Consider the following 12,017-nt stretch of genomic DNA (forward strand, 5'->3'; position numbering starts at 1 on the left):
GGCTCTACATTTCACAAACTCTAGAGGTTCTTGGATTTTCTTTATAGAGGATAAAACTAAGTGAAGAATTTTCACGAGACTTATACGGAGGACAAATCCCCATGAAGGATCTCACTACTTCTTCCTTCTCCTACAACCTATAAGGGAAGGCAACCGGGTATAGGATTCGTAAGATGTAGTGCAGTGCACGAAAACACTTAAACTTTTCTCTTCTTGCCCTACTTGGACGGGCACTCATCTCCCTCCCGATAGGTCTATTTATAGGCCTCCAATGGTATGAAAGGAAATCATTTTTTTGAATTTGAATTTTTAAACTTCAAATTCAAACTACTATTACCAACTGCTAACCACCAACTGCCAATGTTATTGCCTGATATGCGGCAACTCTAGGACGTGTGGCATGCCCAAATCTCTAAACCAACCATGAGCAAACAACACGAAAAATTAATTTTTTCCTAAACCAATTGACCGCCTAGATGAGCTAGTGGATCACCTCTTGGGAAACTCAATATTTTGTGCAACAAGAACAATCTTATTTACATGATAGGTGAAAATTTATAAAAAAGATTTCTACATGAATTTTATTATTCTTTTTTTTTTTCAGAAGTTTTAAAAAATTATGGATGTTTTCATTTTATTTATACTTCACATTCACACAATCATTTTATTTTAATTCTAACAAAAAATATTTATAAAAATTAATGTTTTAATCTACAAAAATTAGTTATAGATATTATAGTGTTCAGGTAACATGCTGGGGAAACAATGAAAAATCATAAAATTTAATTTTTAATTTTTAAATTTTTTGAAAGCAAAAAGAAAGTGATAATAAAAACAGAAAAGTGACAATGTAAATGAATATATAGTCATAACTTATTTTTTCATTGTACAAAAAAATGTATAGACAAATATAAATAATACAAAACAAATATTTTTGGCTTGGTTTGACTTAGAACATCCATAATCTTGATAATTATACAAGGAGTTTATCTCCTCTACTTATTAATTATTAAGGTTAATGACCACCACTCATTACAAAAATGTTATATGATTATAGTTTGTTGCGTGGGCCACGGTTATTATTATTTTAAAGTTTTTGAATATACTAATTAAAGTTATTTTAATTACAGTTCATAAAATCATTATTTATTAAATTAATTCTTTATATAATTGATTGATACAATAATTTATCACCAGGTAAATTTTAAAATTAAAATCTATCAATATTAAAAAAAAAAATCCAGCTTAGCATAACATAAAATAAGAGAGGTACAGTCTTCACGTGGCCAGACAACAAAGTAAGGTAAAGCACACCCTGTTTTTCGGACAATCATTTTCCACACCACAAACATAAAAAGCACAAAGCAGGTGTGGCCTCCTGCTCTGCAATCCATTCCAGCATACACACTTGCCCTTTGAAACTTTTGAAACCTCCTTCAACTTCTTACACCTCCCAAGCCCCCTCCAAAAAAGAGCCTATCGTTCTCCCGTCTCCCTTGCTTGAGCTCCACAACAATGGCGGAAGACGATCTCGGTTCCCCTCTGCTGCCCTCACAGCCGTCCGATGATTCCCAAGTCATTTTGACCGTCGATGAGGAGGAGCAGTCGACGATCCACCACCAATTTTGGAGCCCTCCGCGGAGCAATGGTCATAATCGCAACGCCCACTCCGATCCTCGTAATCCCTTTTCTTTTCTCGGGGTCCAGGGCTTCACCGTGCCGCCGTCGCCCACTGTTGATCCGTTCCGCAACCACACTCTGAGGGTTGAAGGGGTTTATGAGTGGCTTAAGATTGTGGTGTGTCTGCCCATTGCGTTGATTCGAGTTGTGTTGTTTGGAGCTTGCTTGTTGGTGGGGTTTCTGGTCACCAAGTTAGCTCTTCTGGGTTGGAAGGATAAGCAGAATCCTATGCCCAAGTGGAGTTCAAGGATCATGTGGGTCACCAGGGTCTGCGCCCGGTGTATCCTCTTTTGCTTTGGGTAGGTACATTAGGGTTTTTATTTCCCTTTTGGGTTCTTTCTTATGGAGATCTCCGAATTTTTTTTTATGCATCCGTTTCATCAACCAGAAAATGAATTAAGGAGGGAGAGAATGAGAGTGATTTAGATGGGTCTTATTACATTAGAGTTGAAGTATAATATGAGCATAATTTGAAATATATTAGAGTTGAAGTATACTGACAGCGTGAGTGGGGTTCATTTCGTCATAATGGTGTGGTTAAATTGATGCATTGAGTCATTTATAAATTTTTCTTATTATTAATTTTCTCATTATAAATTTTCCTGATCAGGAAAATGATACCATATGATATGATCTTATTTGTCTTTGAAATGTATTGGAATATATCAGTTTGTACTGGTATGGTGTTGTGATTTTAAAGGTTATTTTATGTGTGCAAGGTTTAGTGAAAATATTCAATGCGTCATCTGAGTACAGGTTTTAGTTTTCAAGGATACAAAATAGTTGAAATTTTGTGATTAGAACTTAATTTTATTTCTTTTAGTACGTTTGTTACGTGGTCAAAGAGAGTGCTATCTTATCTTTAAGTGAACTAGTTTGTCACAGTTTAAGTAGGTCCACTTTTATTGAAATTTCCGTCTCTTTTATATTTGTGTGCCCTAATATAAATAACGTTGTAGAAGTAAGGTTTCCCCCCCTTTTTTGTGGTTGCAGTTATCATTGGATAAGACGAAAAGGAAGACCAGCTCCACGAGAGATTGCTCCAATAGTTGTTTCTAATCATGTATCATACATCGAACCTATCTTTTATTTTTATGAATTATGCCCTACCATTGTGGCATCTGAGTCACATGACTCCATACCATTCGTGGGGACTATTATCAGAGCCATGCAGGTAGGGGTATACCTTTTCAACATAAATTTTAGCCTTTTGCTCATGATGAGATACAAATATGGTTAACATTGTTGCATTTCTATTTTAGTTGAATCCATTCTATTTTAGTTAAATCCAATGCTTTAGTTAACATGTGGATTTTCTTGTCCTATGTTGGAAGGTTATATATGTAAATAGGTTTTCTCGGTCATCAAGGAGGCATGCTGTTAATGAAATAAAGGTAGACAATTGCCAAATATTTGGTATCTTTTTTTTTTCCCTCCTTGAACCTTGCTAGTCTCTGTTTTTATGCGTTTCTTTGAAATTGTAAGTTAATGCTATTTTTGTGACCGTGAAAGCTAGTCATCTGAAGATAAGCTCATTGGATGGCCAAATTTTAACTCTTACCCCATGTTTGTGTGCTTGGTGTTCAGACTGTGGATTTAGATTGTGTCAAACATAAAGGAAAATATATCGACTTTGGGCCACATTGACACAAATTCAAATCCAGATCCTGAAATCCATTCTCCCAAGCACATTCTTATGACTTTTTGGAAATCATATTATCCAAAAAATGGTTTTAGAGCTTGCACATTCTAAAACTAATGGGGGAAGGTATATCCCTATAGACTTGAGAACATAACAAGTACGGGCACAACCTAAAACACTTCATGAAATTTGTAGACTGTCTTGAAATAAAAGCCATATGAATTGTATTTTCTCCCCCTCTTGGTCCTTTTGTGTGTCATTATTTCTTGATGTCTTCTGTACTCTTAACTACTATACATGTTGTCAATTTTCTTTATTTACCAAGCAGCTGGCAGTGGCCTTATTTGCATCAGACAGTTTAGTTTGCTTGGTGTAATTCTTGTAAAGTTGAAGGTGTAATCTTTTTATTTTTTTTTTCATGTTCTTCTTTAAAATTCTAAAATAATTTATAGGTTAATTTCAGAAATTTCATTTGCAAATTTATAATATTTCCAAGTTTGCAAGCTCATGTTATTATGATCCACTTTAAGTTTTTATGGCACAAAAGAAATGGTTTTGAACTCATTTTATTTTCATGTGATTAAGCTAAAAGTGACTTACGAAAACATGTTCCAAGACTTGATTTCCTTTTGGAGGCTTTGTCTAAGTTTGTCAAACAAATTAAATGTTTGCAGATATGGTTGCACAATCCGTGCTTTTGGATTGCATTTATAAATGCTCCATAGTGCTTATCTTTTCGATTGATCATCCTGTGGAGTTTAAACTAGGATTGGGAGTTTTTGTAATGGGGTTGGGAAGAGTGAGGTTGATGGTCCCTTTCTTTAAGATATCTAATGACGTGGTTAAGCATTATATTTGTTTTATAGGTATAATGCATAGAATTGACAGGTTTAATATATCTTCAAACTTCAATAAAATCATATGCTTTAAGTTGAATAATTTTGTTGTAAGGTGATAGATCCAAAATATTATTTTCTGGTTTGGTGACATCATGTTAGAATGCTTATTTTGACAATTTTTTTTTTGCTAAGTACTTTGACTTAAAGGAATTCACGAGCTACTGGCGCTTGTTGATAGTGAATGTCCGTAGCCCTTTACAAAATCTCTCTTATGGGGCTGCACATTTTATTTTGATGTGAAGCCCTGAAAAGGATAACTAACAATGCAAGGGCAAGATACCCTTCCACATTGTAAGATTAGAATGCGGCACATTCAACATTTTTTTTTTCTTAATAAAATTTTTTTATCCAAAAACTTGAATTGTTGATAAATATGCTTATGAAATGCTTTTAAATATATGAAAAAGAAGAGTAGGACTGACTTTCCTGCATGGTTGGAAAGAAGTATGATAAAAGAAGGGACCTGTCTTGGAGGTTTCCCTTGAAGGTTGACTCCCTTCGGCGCATGGTAATTAGAAGTAAACATCGTTTGTGTTGGAATGGGTGGGATACCATAGGTAGTGATTGTTCTTTTCATGCTAGTCCTTGGAAATTTATTTCTCAAACAGCCCATTTATTTTACCCTCTTACTCATTTTAAAGTTGGCCAGGGAAACAAAATTCAATTTTGGAAGATATTTGGGTGGGTGAGGTTTCATTGGAGGCTTTAGTCCTTTGTCTTTTTAGATTGTGTAGGTTACACAAGTCTTTGATGATTGATTCAACATTTTGGAAGGGGGCTCCTTTTGGGACTTTTACTTTTTTAGGAATCTCACTGAGAGAGAGGTTGATGATTTAACTCTTTTATTGAAAGAGTTGGAATTTTTTTCCCATGGTGAGAGATGACTTGAGGATTTGGTTAGGGGATTCCTTTGGTTCTTTTTCTGCTAAATCTTTTTTCTCTCAACTTATGAAATCTTCGAGTCCGTGTATTTTTACTTCGAATAATTTTATTGGAAGTCAAAGATTATTTTCAAAACTAAAGCTTTCATTTGCACTTTGGTACTTTATCAGCTAAATACCAATGATTTGTTGCAGAAAAGGAGGCCTCACAAATAAGTTCAAATATATGTATCATGTGCCCCAGGTTTTAAATTTTGATTTCTACTCAAATTTTGAAGCTCCAAAAGTACAGAAATTTCGATGAAAAGTTCGATCTCAATGTCAATTTCGATTTGAAAAAATAATGGAAATCAACATGGAATTCTTTGTGAAACTTTAGAAATGGTTAACAAACATAGTAATATAAGTTTTAAGACTAATATATTACAAGTTAAATACACCGATGTTGTGTATAAGGTGGAAAAGTTGTAATATAGTATGTGTATCAAACATATTTGTAAAATAATTTGCATTAAACATATTCAGTTAATACCAATTGTTAAGATTTGATTAAAATGAATGAACTAACTTGAAGATAGGTTTCTTCTTGTATTTATAATACAAATTTAATACATTCTAATGACAATAATACCCTTACTACTCTCACTAATTAACATAAACACATTCAATAATAATAGTACTTAAAGACATATATAACCTCTAACACTCCCCCTCAAGTTGGAGCATAATGTCATATGCTCCTAGCTTGTTACAAATGAATTTAACACGAGCACCCCCCAACGCTTCGGTAACAAATTAGCATGCTGCATGTCTGACTTCACATAAGTGGTTGTAATGAGCTTCTGCTCAAGTTTCTCTCGAATAAAGTGGCAATCAACTTCAATGTGCTTCGTCCGCCCATGGAAACCGGGTTGGAGGTAATATGAAGAACAACTTGATTATCATACATCAACTTTATAGGCTGAGAACGCAAAAAATCCAATTCTTCCAACATGTTCTTCAACAAGACAAGTTCACAAGCAGTGTGAGCCATAGATCTATATTTTGATTCAACACTTTACCTTGCCACCTCAGTTTATTTATTACTCTTCCAAGAAACCAAATTACCACCAACCAAGAGACAATACCTGATGGTGGATCTTTGATCGGAAGGCGATCCAGCCCAATCTACATATGTATATCCATGGATATAAGTGTGACCTTAATGATGATTTTAAAGACCTCTCCTAGGTGCACCTTTGAGATGTCTCAAGATGCGAATTACTATGTCCCAATGACTTGCCCTCAGAGAATCTAGATAGAAATTGACTTACAAATCTTTGGTCTGAACCTTAGTCTATGGAAAAAGTTTGAGACTCTGAATGCTTTTATCATCATCATCTGTAATAACAATATCATCTGCTTAAACAACAAGAAGGTTCCTACCCGATGAAGTATGGTGGTAAAAACACAAACTATCCATAGCACACCGTAGAAGACCAAACGTAAGTACTACAACACTGGAGTGATCATATCATGCTCTAGGAGACTGTTTTAAACTATATAAAGTCTTCTTGGGCCGACACACTAAGCCTGACTCAACAAACCCGGGTGGTTGCTCCATATAAACCTCCTCCTCAAGGTCAACATGCAAGAAGACATTCACATCTAGTTGATGCAGAGGGCAGTGACAATTAGTAGCCAAGGAGATAAATAGACGTACTAATATAAGTTTGGCAACCAGAGAAAAAGTATTAGAATAATCCAAACGATACACTTAAGTGTATCCCTTAGCAGCAAGATGGGCCACAAAACCATTAGGGTTGACTTTCACAGTGTAAACCCAGTGACAACCAACCACATACTTGTTAGGAGCAAGAGGTACCAAGTCCTAAGTACCATTGTCATGTAAAGCATTCATCTCTTCAACCATAGCATCCCTCCACCTAGAATGGGCTAAGGCTTCTGAAGTTGATTTAGGAAGGGTAGTAGATGATAGAGCACTAACAAAACAATAATAGGAGGGTGATAAGGAGTCATAAGAAACATAGTTGGAAATGGGGTGTTGAGTCCATGTGTGTTTACCTTTCCGAACAGCAATAGGAGGATCAACATCATGGGAAGTATGATTATCAGACGAGGAAACCAAAGGTGTGGTAGTAGAAGCTAAAGGGGAATCTCCTCCTTCGAGCCGCCGTTGTGAATACACCTTCAAATTAGGATGATCAAGATGATGAGAAGGACTCGAACTACATGGGGGCTCAGATGGTTTGTTGGGCAAGGATAGCAACGTAGAATTTGGAAGATTAGGCAAAGGAAGAGACTCATTGAGCTCAGAAGTGCTTTGTGAATGGGTGTAGTAAGGTGTAGTCTCAAAGAAGGTAACATCGGTGGAAACAAAGAAGCGATGCAACACATGACTATAACAACAACATTACTTTTGAGTATATGAGTAGCCCAAAAAGACACATTTTATAGCACGAGGATCCAACTTATTCACCCTAGGAGTTAGTTGATGAACAAAGGACGCACGCCCCAACATATGAGGAGGAATAGAAAATAAAGGTGAATTAGTAAAGAGAATGGAGTAGGGAATTTTGCCACTAAGAACAGAGGATGGCATTTTGTTGATCAGATGAGAAGTTGTAAGTACAACATCACTCCAAAACACTTTAAGTACATGCATTTGATAAATTAAGGTGTGAGTGATTTCTAGAAGATGTCTATTTTTCCGCTTTGTAACTAAAGGAAGCATGAAGGACACGAGAATAAACATTGGTAAATGATGGCAGCTCGGCACTACCGAGTATCTGATATCGAACTGCCTCAAACTTAGGTCTTAAGCCTGCTAGAAGTCTAGAGCACAGAAAACTGTCATCTGCTCCCTTTGTTTGTGCATCTTATGAACGTTGAAAGTTATAGGTTGCACGATGTTAAGCTCCTCATTTATACGCTTCATCTCTCCAAAGTAATCTGCAATACTTCTATCTTCTTGTTTTAACTGAAAGAATTCCTGGGATTAATCATACATACGTGTAATGTTATTGGAGCATAGAAGTTTGACATAATCCCAAATTTCCTTGCACGTATCTAGATGCATACACATCCGTGCAATTTGTGGCTCCATCGAATTCCATAAAAGGGAAATAATGAAGGCATCTTCCTGAACCCACACGTCTTTTCTTCTTATAAGAAGAATCAGATTGGAGTAAGTGGTCAAATTTCTCTAATCCTGCTACACAAATCTGAACAGCTTTAGATCATTGAACTTAGTTCTTTCCATCCAACTTTTGAGTTGTTATTTGTGGCAGCGATGTAGGAAACAAATTTTTCGGATTCAGAGATTCCATCCCAACACTCACAAATCAGCAATCACACCAAAAACAAGAAGAACAATCAATTGGGACAATCACAAACTATGTGAAGCATCGACACAACAACAGATGAGGTGAACTACTCACTGACAGATATAGCACTGCCACAACACTCACAAATAAGCAACCACACCAAAAACAAGAACAATCAATAATCGGGACAATCACAAACTATGTGAAGCATTTACACAACCATGGACGAGGTGAACAACTTACCGACGGATGTAGCACTGCCACAGCCTCACAACTGAACATACAAATGCTGCCATGGCTCCAAAAAACTCATAAAGAAGCCTTCACAAACCCTGAACAGAAATGAACGGAATACCGTGAGTGAATGGTCGAAAAATGTTGAATTTTTGAGTGAAAGACTGGCCTAACATCTTGATAATATAGCCTAAAGAAGGAATCAGAGCATGGCAGAGGAAAAAAGAAGAAAAAAGTTGCCAGAACTTCACTCTCGCATTGGCACGTGGGGTCTGCCCTGCTAGCATTTGGCCGGCGCGTGAGGGCACGTGGGGTGTCCTCCTGCAATAGGTCATCGGGGGGGGGGGGGGTTGTTTATTGGTATAAATACATTCTAATGACAATAATACCCTAACTAACTCTCACTGATTAACATACTAACACAATCAATAATAATAATACTAAAGGACATATATAACCTCTAACACAAATTAAATTCATAAATCATTTAAATATTATTTATTATACAAATAATGATAATTTAGCCATGAATGGTTAAATAAAATGTTGTTTTAAGTTTATTTTTCATATAATTTCAAAAACACTTGTAATAATCTTTTTTTTTTTTTGATAAAAATAAATTAAATAAATTAAGAGAGAAATTTCACTTCACTCCTAAATCTCTCATTTGAATTCCGAGGTTGCATGGTTAAATTTTCCACAAGTTTTGCTAAAATTTTGAGATTTGGATAAATTTCGGGTAATTCATTGAGATTTCGATGGAAATTATGCAAGATAGAAATTGACTGCCATTCCGATTTCGAGGGTGATGGAAACTGAAAATATCGACGGAAATTTTGACAATTTCGTAGAAATTTAAGACCATGCATGTGCCATGACTCAAATGAAACTATTGACAATTTGTTCCTACATTGCAGGATGGCTAAGTGGATCTGGTTTTTGTTGTTTTCAGCCTTTGGCGAGGCTGTGGTTTCCCCAAGGAGGGTTGAAGCTTTTTCTAAATGTGTGTTACGGAGGTTTTGGGAGAAGTAAGGGAGGATCCTCTGGAGATGTACAATCTTTGCTCTCCTTTGGACGCTTTGGACATAAAGGAATGCAAAGATATTTAGTGGCAAATCAAACCCTCCTTGCATCCTTTGGGATAGAGTAGTTTTCCTTGTGTCTTTTTGGGCTCATTCTTTTGGGTTTTTTTGAGGTTTACTTTTATCAGATCTACAAAGGAACTGGGGGGGAGCAGTATTGTTATCCTTTTTGGTTTTCTTATTTCTTTAGGAGGATCTCCATCTTGATGTAAATTCTTCTCTTTCTTTCTAATGAATTTCTTTTTTCTATAAAAAAAGGACCTGTCTGGAACTGTTCTGTACTTTTAGTTATTTTTTAAAATTTTGGAAATTATAACAAGCTGAAGAAAAACCCATGGATGATATTGATGTGTATTTTGAAGTATGCACCTATTTTGCTTCCGTATTGATATTTTGTAATTACTGGGTTGTTAAAATTAGTAAGCTTTTGACCACGCTTATGTGGTGCAATTCATAATATGAGCTGTTCTTAAGTCAACTGTTCTATAATTGTTTATGGTCCACCTAAGAGTGTAAATTTGTTAAAATCAGTAAACTGTTGACCACACTTATGTGCTGCAATTCAAAATATGGATTGTTTTTAATTGAACTGTGCTATACTTGTTTATGGTCCACCAGACAGTATAAATGAGCTGTTTTGTTAATAAAGCCATTTTTTTTGGTTTTTTTTTTTTTGAATTTTTTTTGAATATGTGGAATCTAATCTTTTACTACTTATTAACAGTCTTGACAGAGTTGTTTATTTGCATGTCCTCTCACCTCTGTTTAATGACTTTAGTCTCCTGCTTCTGAATAATTGCGTCTAGATGCTGAAAATTGACTGCTAAGTGATTCAGTTACTCTAATTTTTGCTATGATTGGGATACTTTTTAAAAAATATGTTTTCTTTGCTCTGCATCTGAAAAGTAAAATTGGGTCTTTGGATCTGGAATTTTGTGGAATTGGACAAAACTCAATGCAGGATCAAGGTTGTTTTTTTTCCTTGACTATGTATACCATACTGTTGTTATCACTTGGGAATTTGGTCATAGTTGGCAGTTCGATGAATTTTTCTTATAATTTATGAGAGTTTCTTAACTCTACTATTTTTGCTTGTGACTTGTGAGGATCTTTGAAATTCCATGATCCTAGCAAATACAAACTGAATAAATTATCTTGATTTTCTTTTTTTACCATGTGAAATAAACTCCAAATAAGTTTTGTCAATTTATAAGCTATTTGATTCAGAAATGTGCTTTCAAGGATCTGAATACAGAGAAAAGCTTCTTGCGATGGATTTCCTCGAGTGCTATTATTTCCTGAAGGAACCACAACCAATGGAAGGGTTCTCATTTCATTCCAACTTGGTGCATTCATTGCTGGTTATCCAATCCAACCAGTAGTTGTTCGCTATCCCCATGTACACTTTGATCAATCTTGGTAGGAATCATTCTTCTGTTTTTGATGTTTTTCTTTTTCTTTAATTTTTTGCATGATGGTATACTGGATTTACGTGAAACACCTTTTTTTGTTTAGGGGAAATGTTGGTTTAGCAAAGCTCATGTTCAGAATGTTCACGCAGTTTCACAATTTCATGGAGGTAACTCTTAACATCTCTCTCTCTCTATTGCCCATGTTAGCATGGGCTTTCTTTTAGTCCTTTAATTGCAGAATATTCTCACGAAGACTGTACATTAGCTTACTTTCTTGTGTAAGCCATTTTATACAGTACTGGTGTGAATATACTGAGCTGCAAAAACATATTTAATTTTCTCAAAGGAAAAATTGGCCCAGTACTTGATAGGTTCCTCACTAGATTCTTCATTAAGCTAATACTCTTCGCTGGGTGTGCATAGATGGTTTCTTTGTTGTAAAATTTTGACATAGTGCATGATTTAAATTCTGGCGAAGCAGTTCATTATATAGTTTTACAGTTCTTTCTTGTGGCTAGAATTGACAAACACGTGATATTTTTTACATTTCCCATTTCAAAGTCAGCTCTGTTTTTGCTGGATATGATTCGTTTAGTAACCCTGTAAAGCGTCTAGTTTTAATCTTTTCACTTGCTCAATCAAACTTTAATTCCATCATTCCATTTTAACTCATGTAGAACTTTTGTTCCCAATCTGATGTGGTTAGTGGCTCGGGAAAAAGAAACGAGTATCCTAGATTGTTGCACCAAAAAAAGGCACGCTAAACAGATTGAAATGCCTCCCATTTGTGCAGTAATCAAAACTCAACCATAGAGTAAATAGTCATGCACAAACTGAAGGATGCCAATAGCATGACGGTGA

General features: G+C 35.5%; 1 protein-coding gene across 2 annotated transcripts in view; it reads left to right on the forward strand.

The window, feature by feature from the left end:
• The first annotated feature begins 1,332 nt into the window (after positions 1–1,332).
• LOC131166375 (lysophospholipid acyltransferase LPEAT2) overlaps positions 1,333–12,017 on the forward strand; it is a 65,296-nt gene continuing 54,611 nt past the window's right edge. The window contains exons 1-5 of one of the 2 annotated variants that reach the window (XM_058124862.1): positions 1,333–1,979; positions 2,674–2,854; positions 3,015–3,074; positions 11,000–11,163; positions 11,260–11,323. In XM_058124862.1, the coding sequence (XP_057980845.1) occupies positions 1,516–1,979; positions 2,674–2,854; positions 3,015–3,074; positions 11,000–11,163; positions 11,260–11,323 (933 nt within the window). In that variant the 5' untranslated portion in view covers positions 1,333–1,515. The remainder of the gene's footprint in view (positions 1,980–2,673; positions 2,855–3,014; positions 3,075–10,999; positions 11,164–11,259; positions 11,324–12,017) is intronic. The other variant, XM_058124863.1, reaches the window with a different exon arrangement.

Source organism: Malania oleifera, chromosome 10 (genome assembly GCF_029873635.1).
Source record: "Malania oleifera isolate guangnan ecotype guangnan chromosome 10, ASM2987363v1, whole genome shotgun sequence".
Classification (NCBI taxonomy): Eukaryota; Viridiplantae; Streptophyta; class Magnoliopsida; order Santalales; family Ximeniaceae; genus Malania; species Malania oleifera.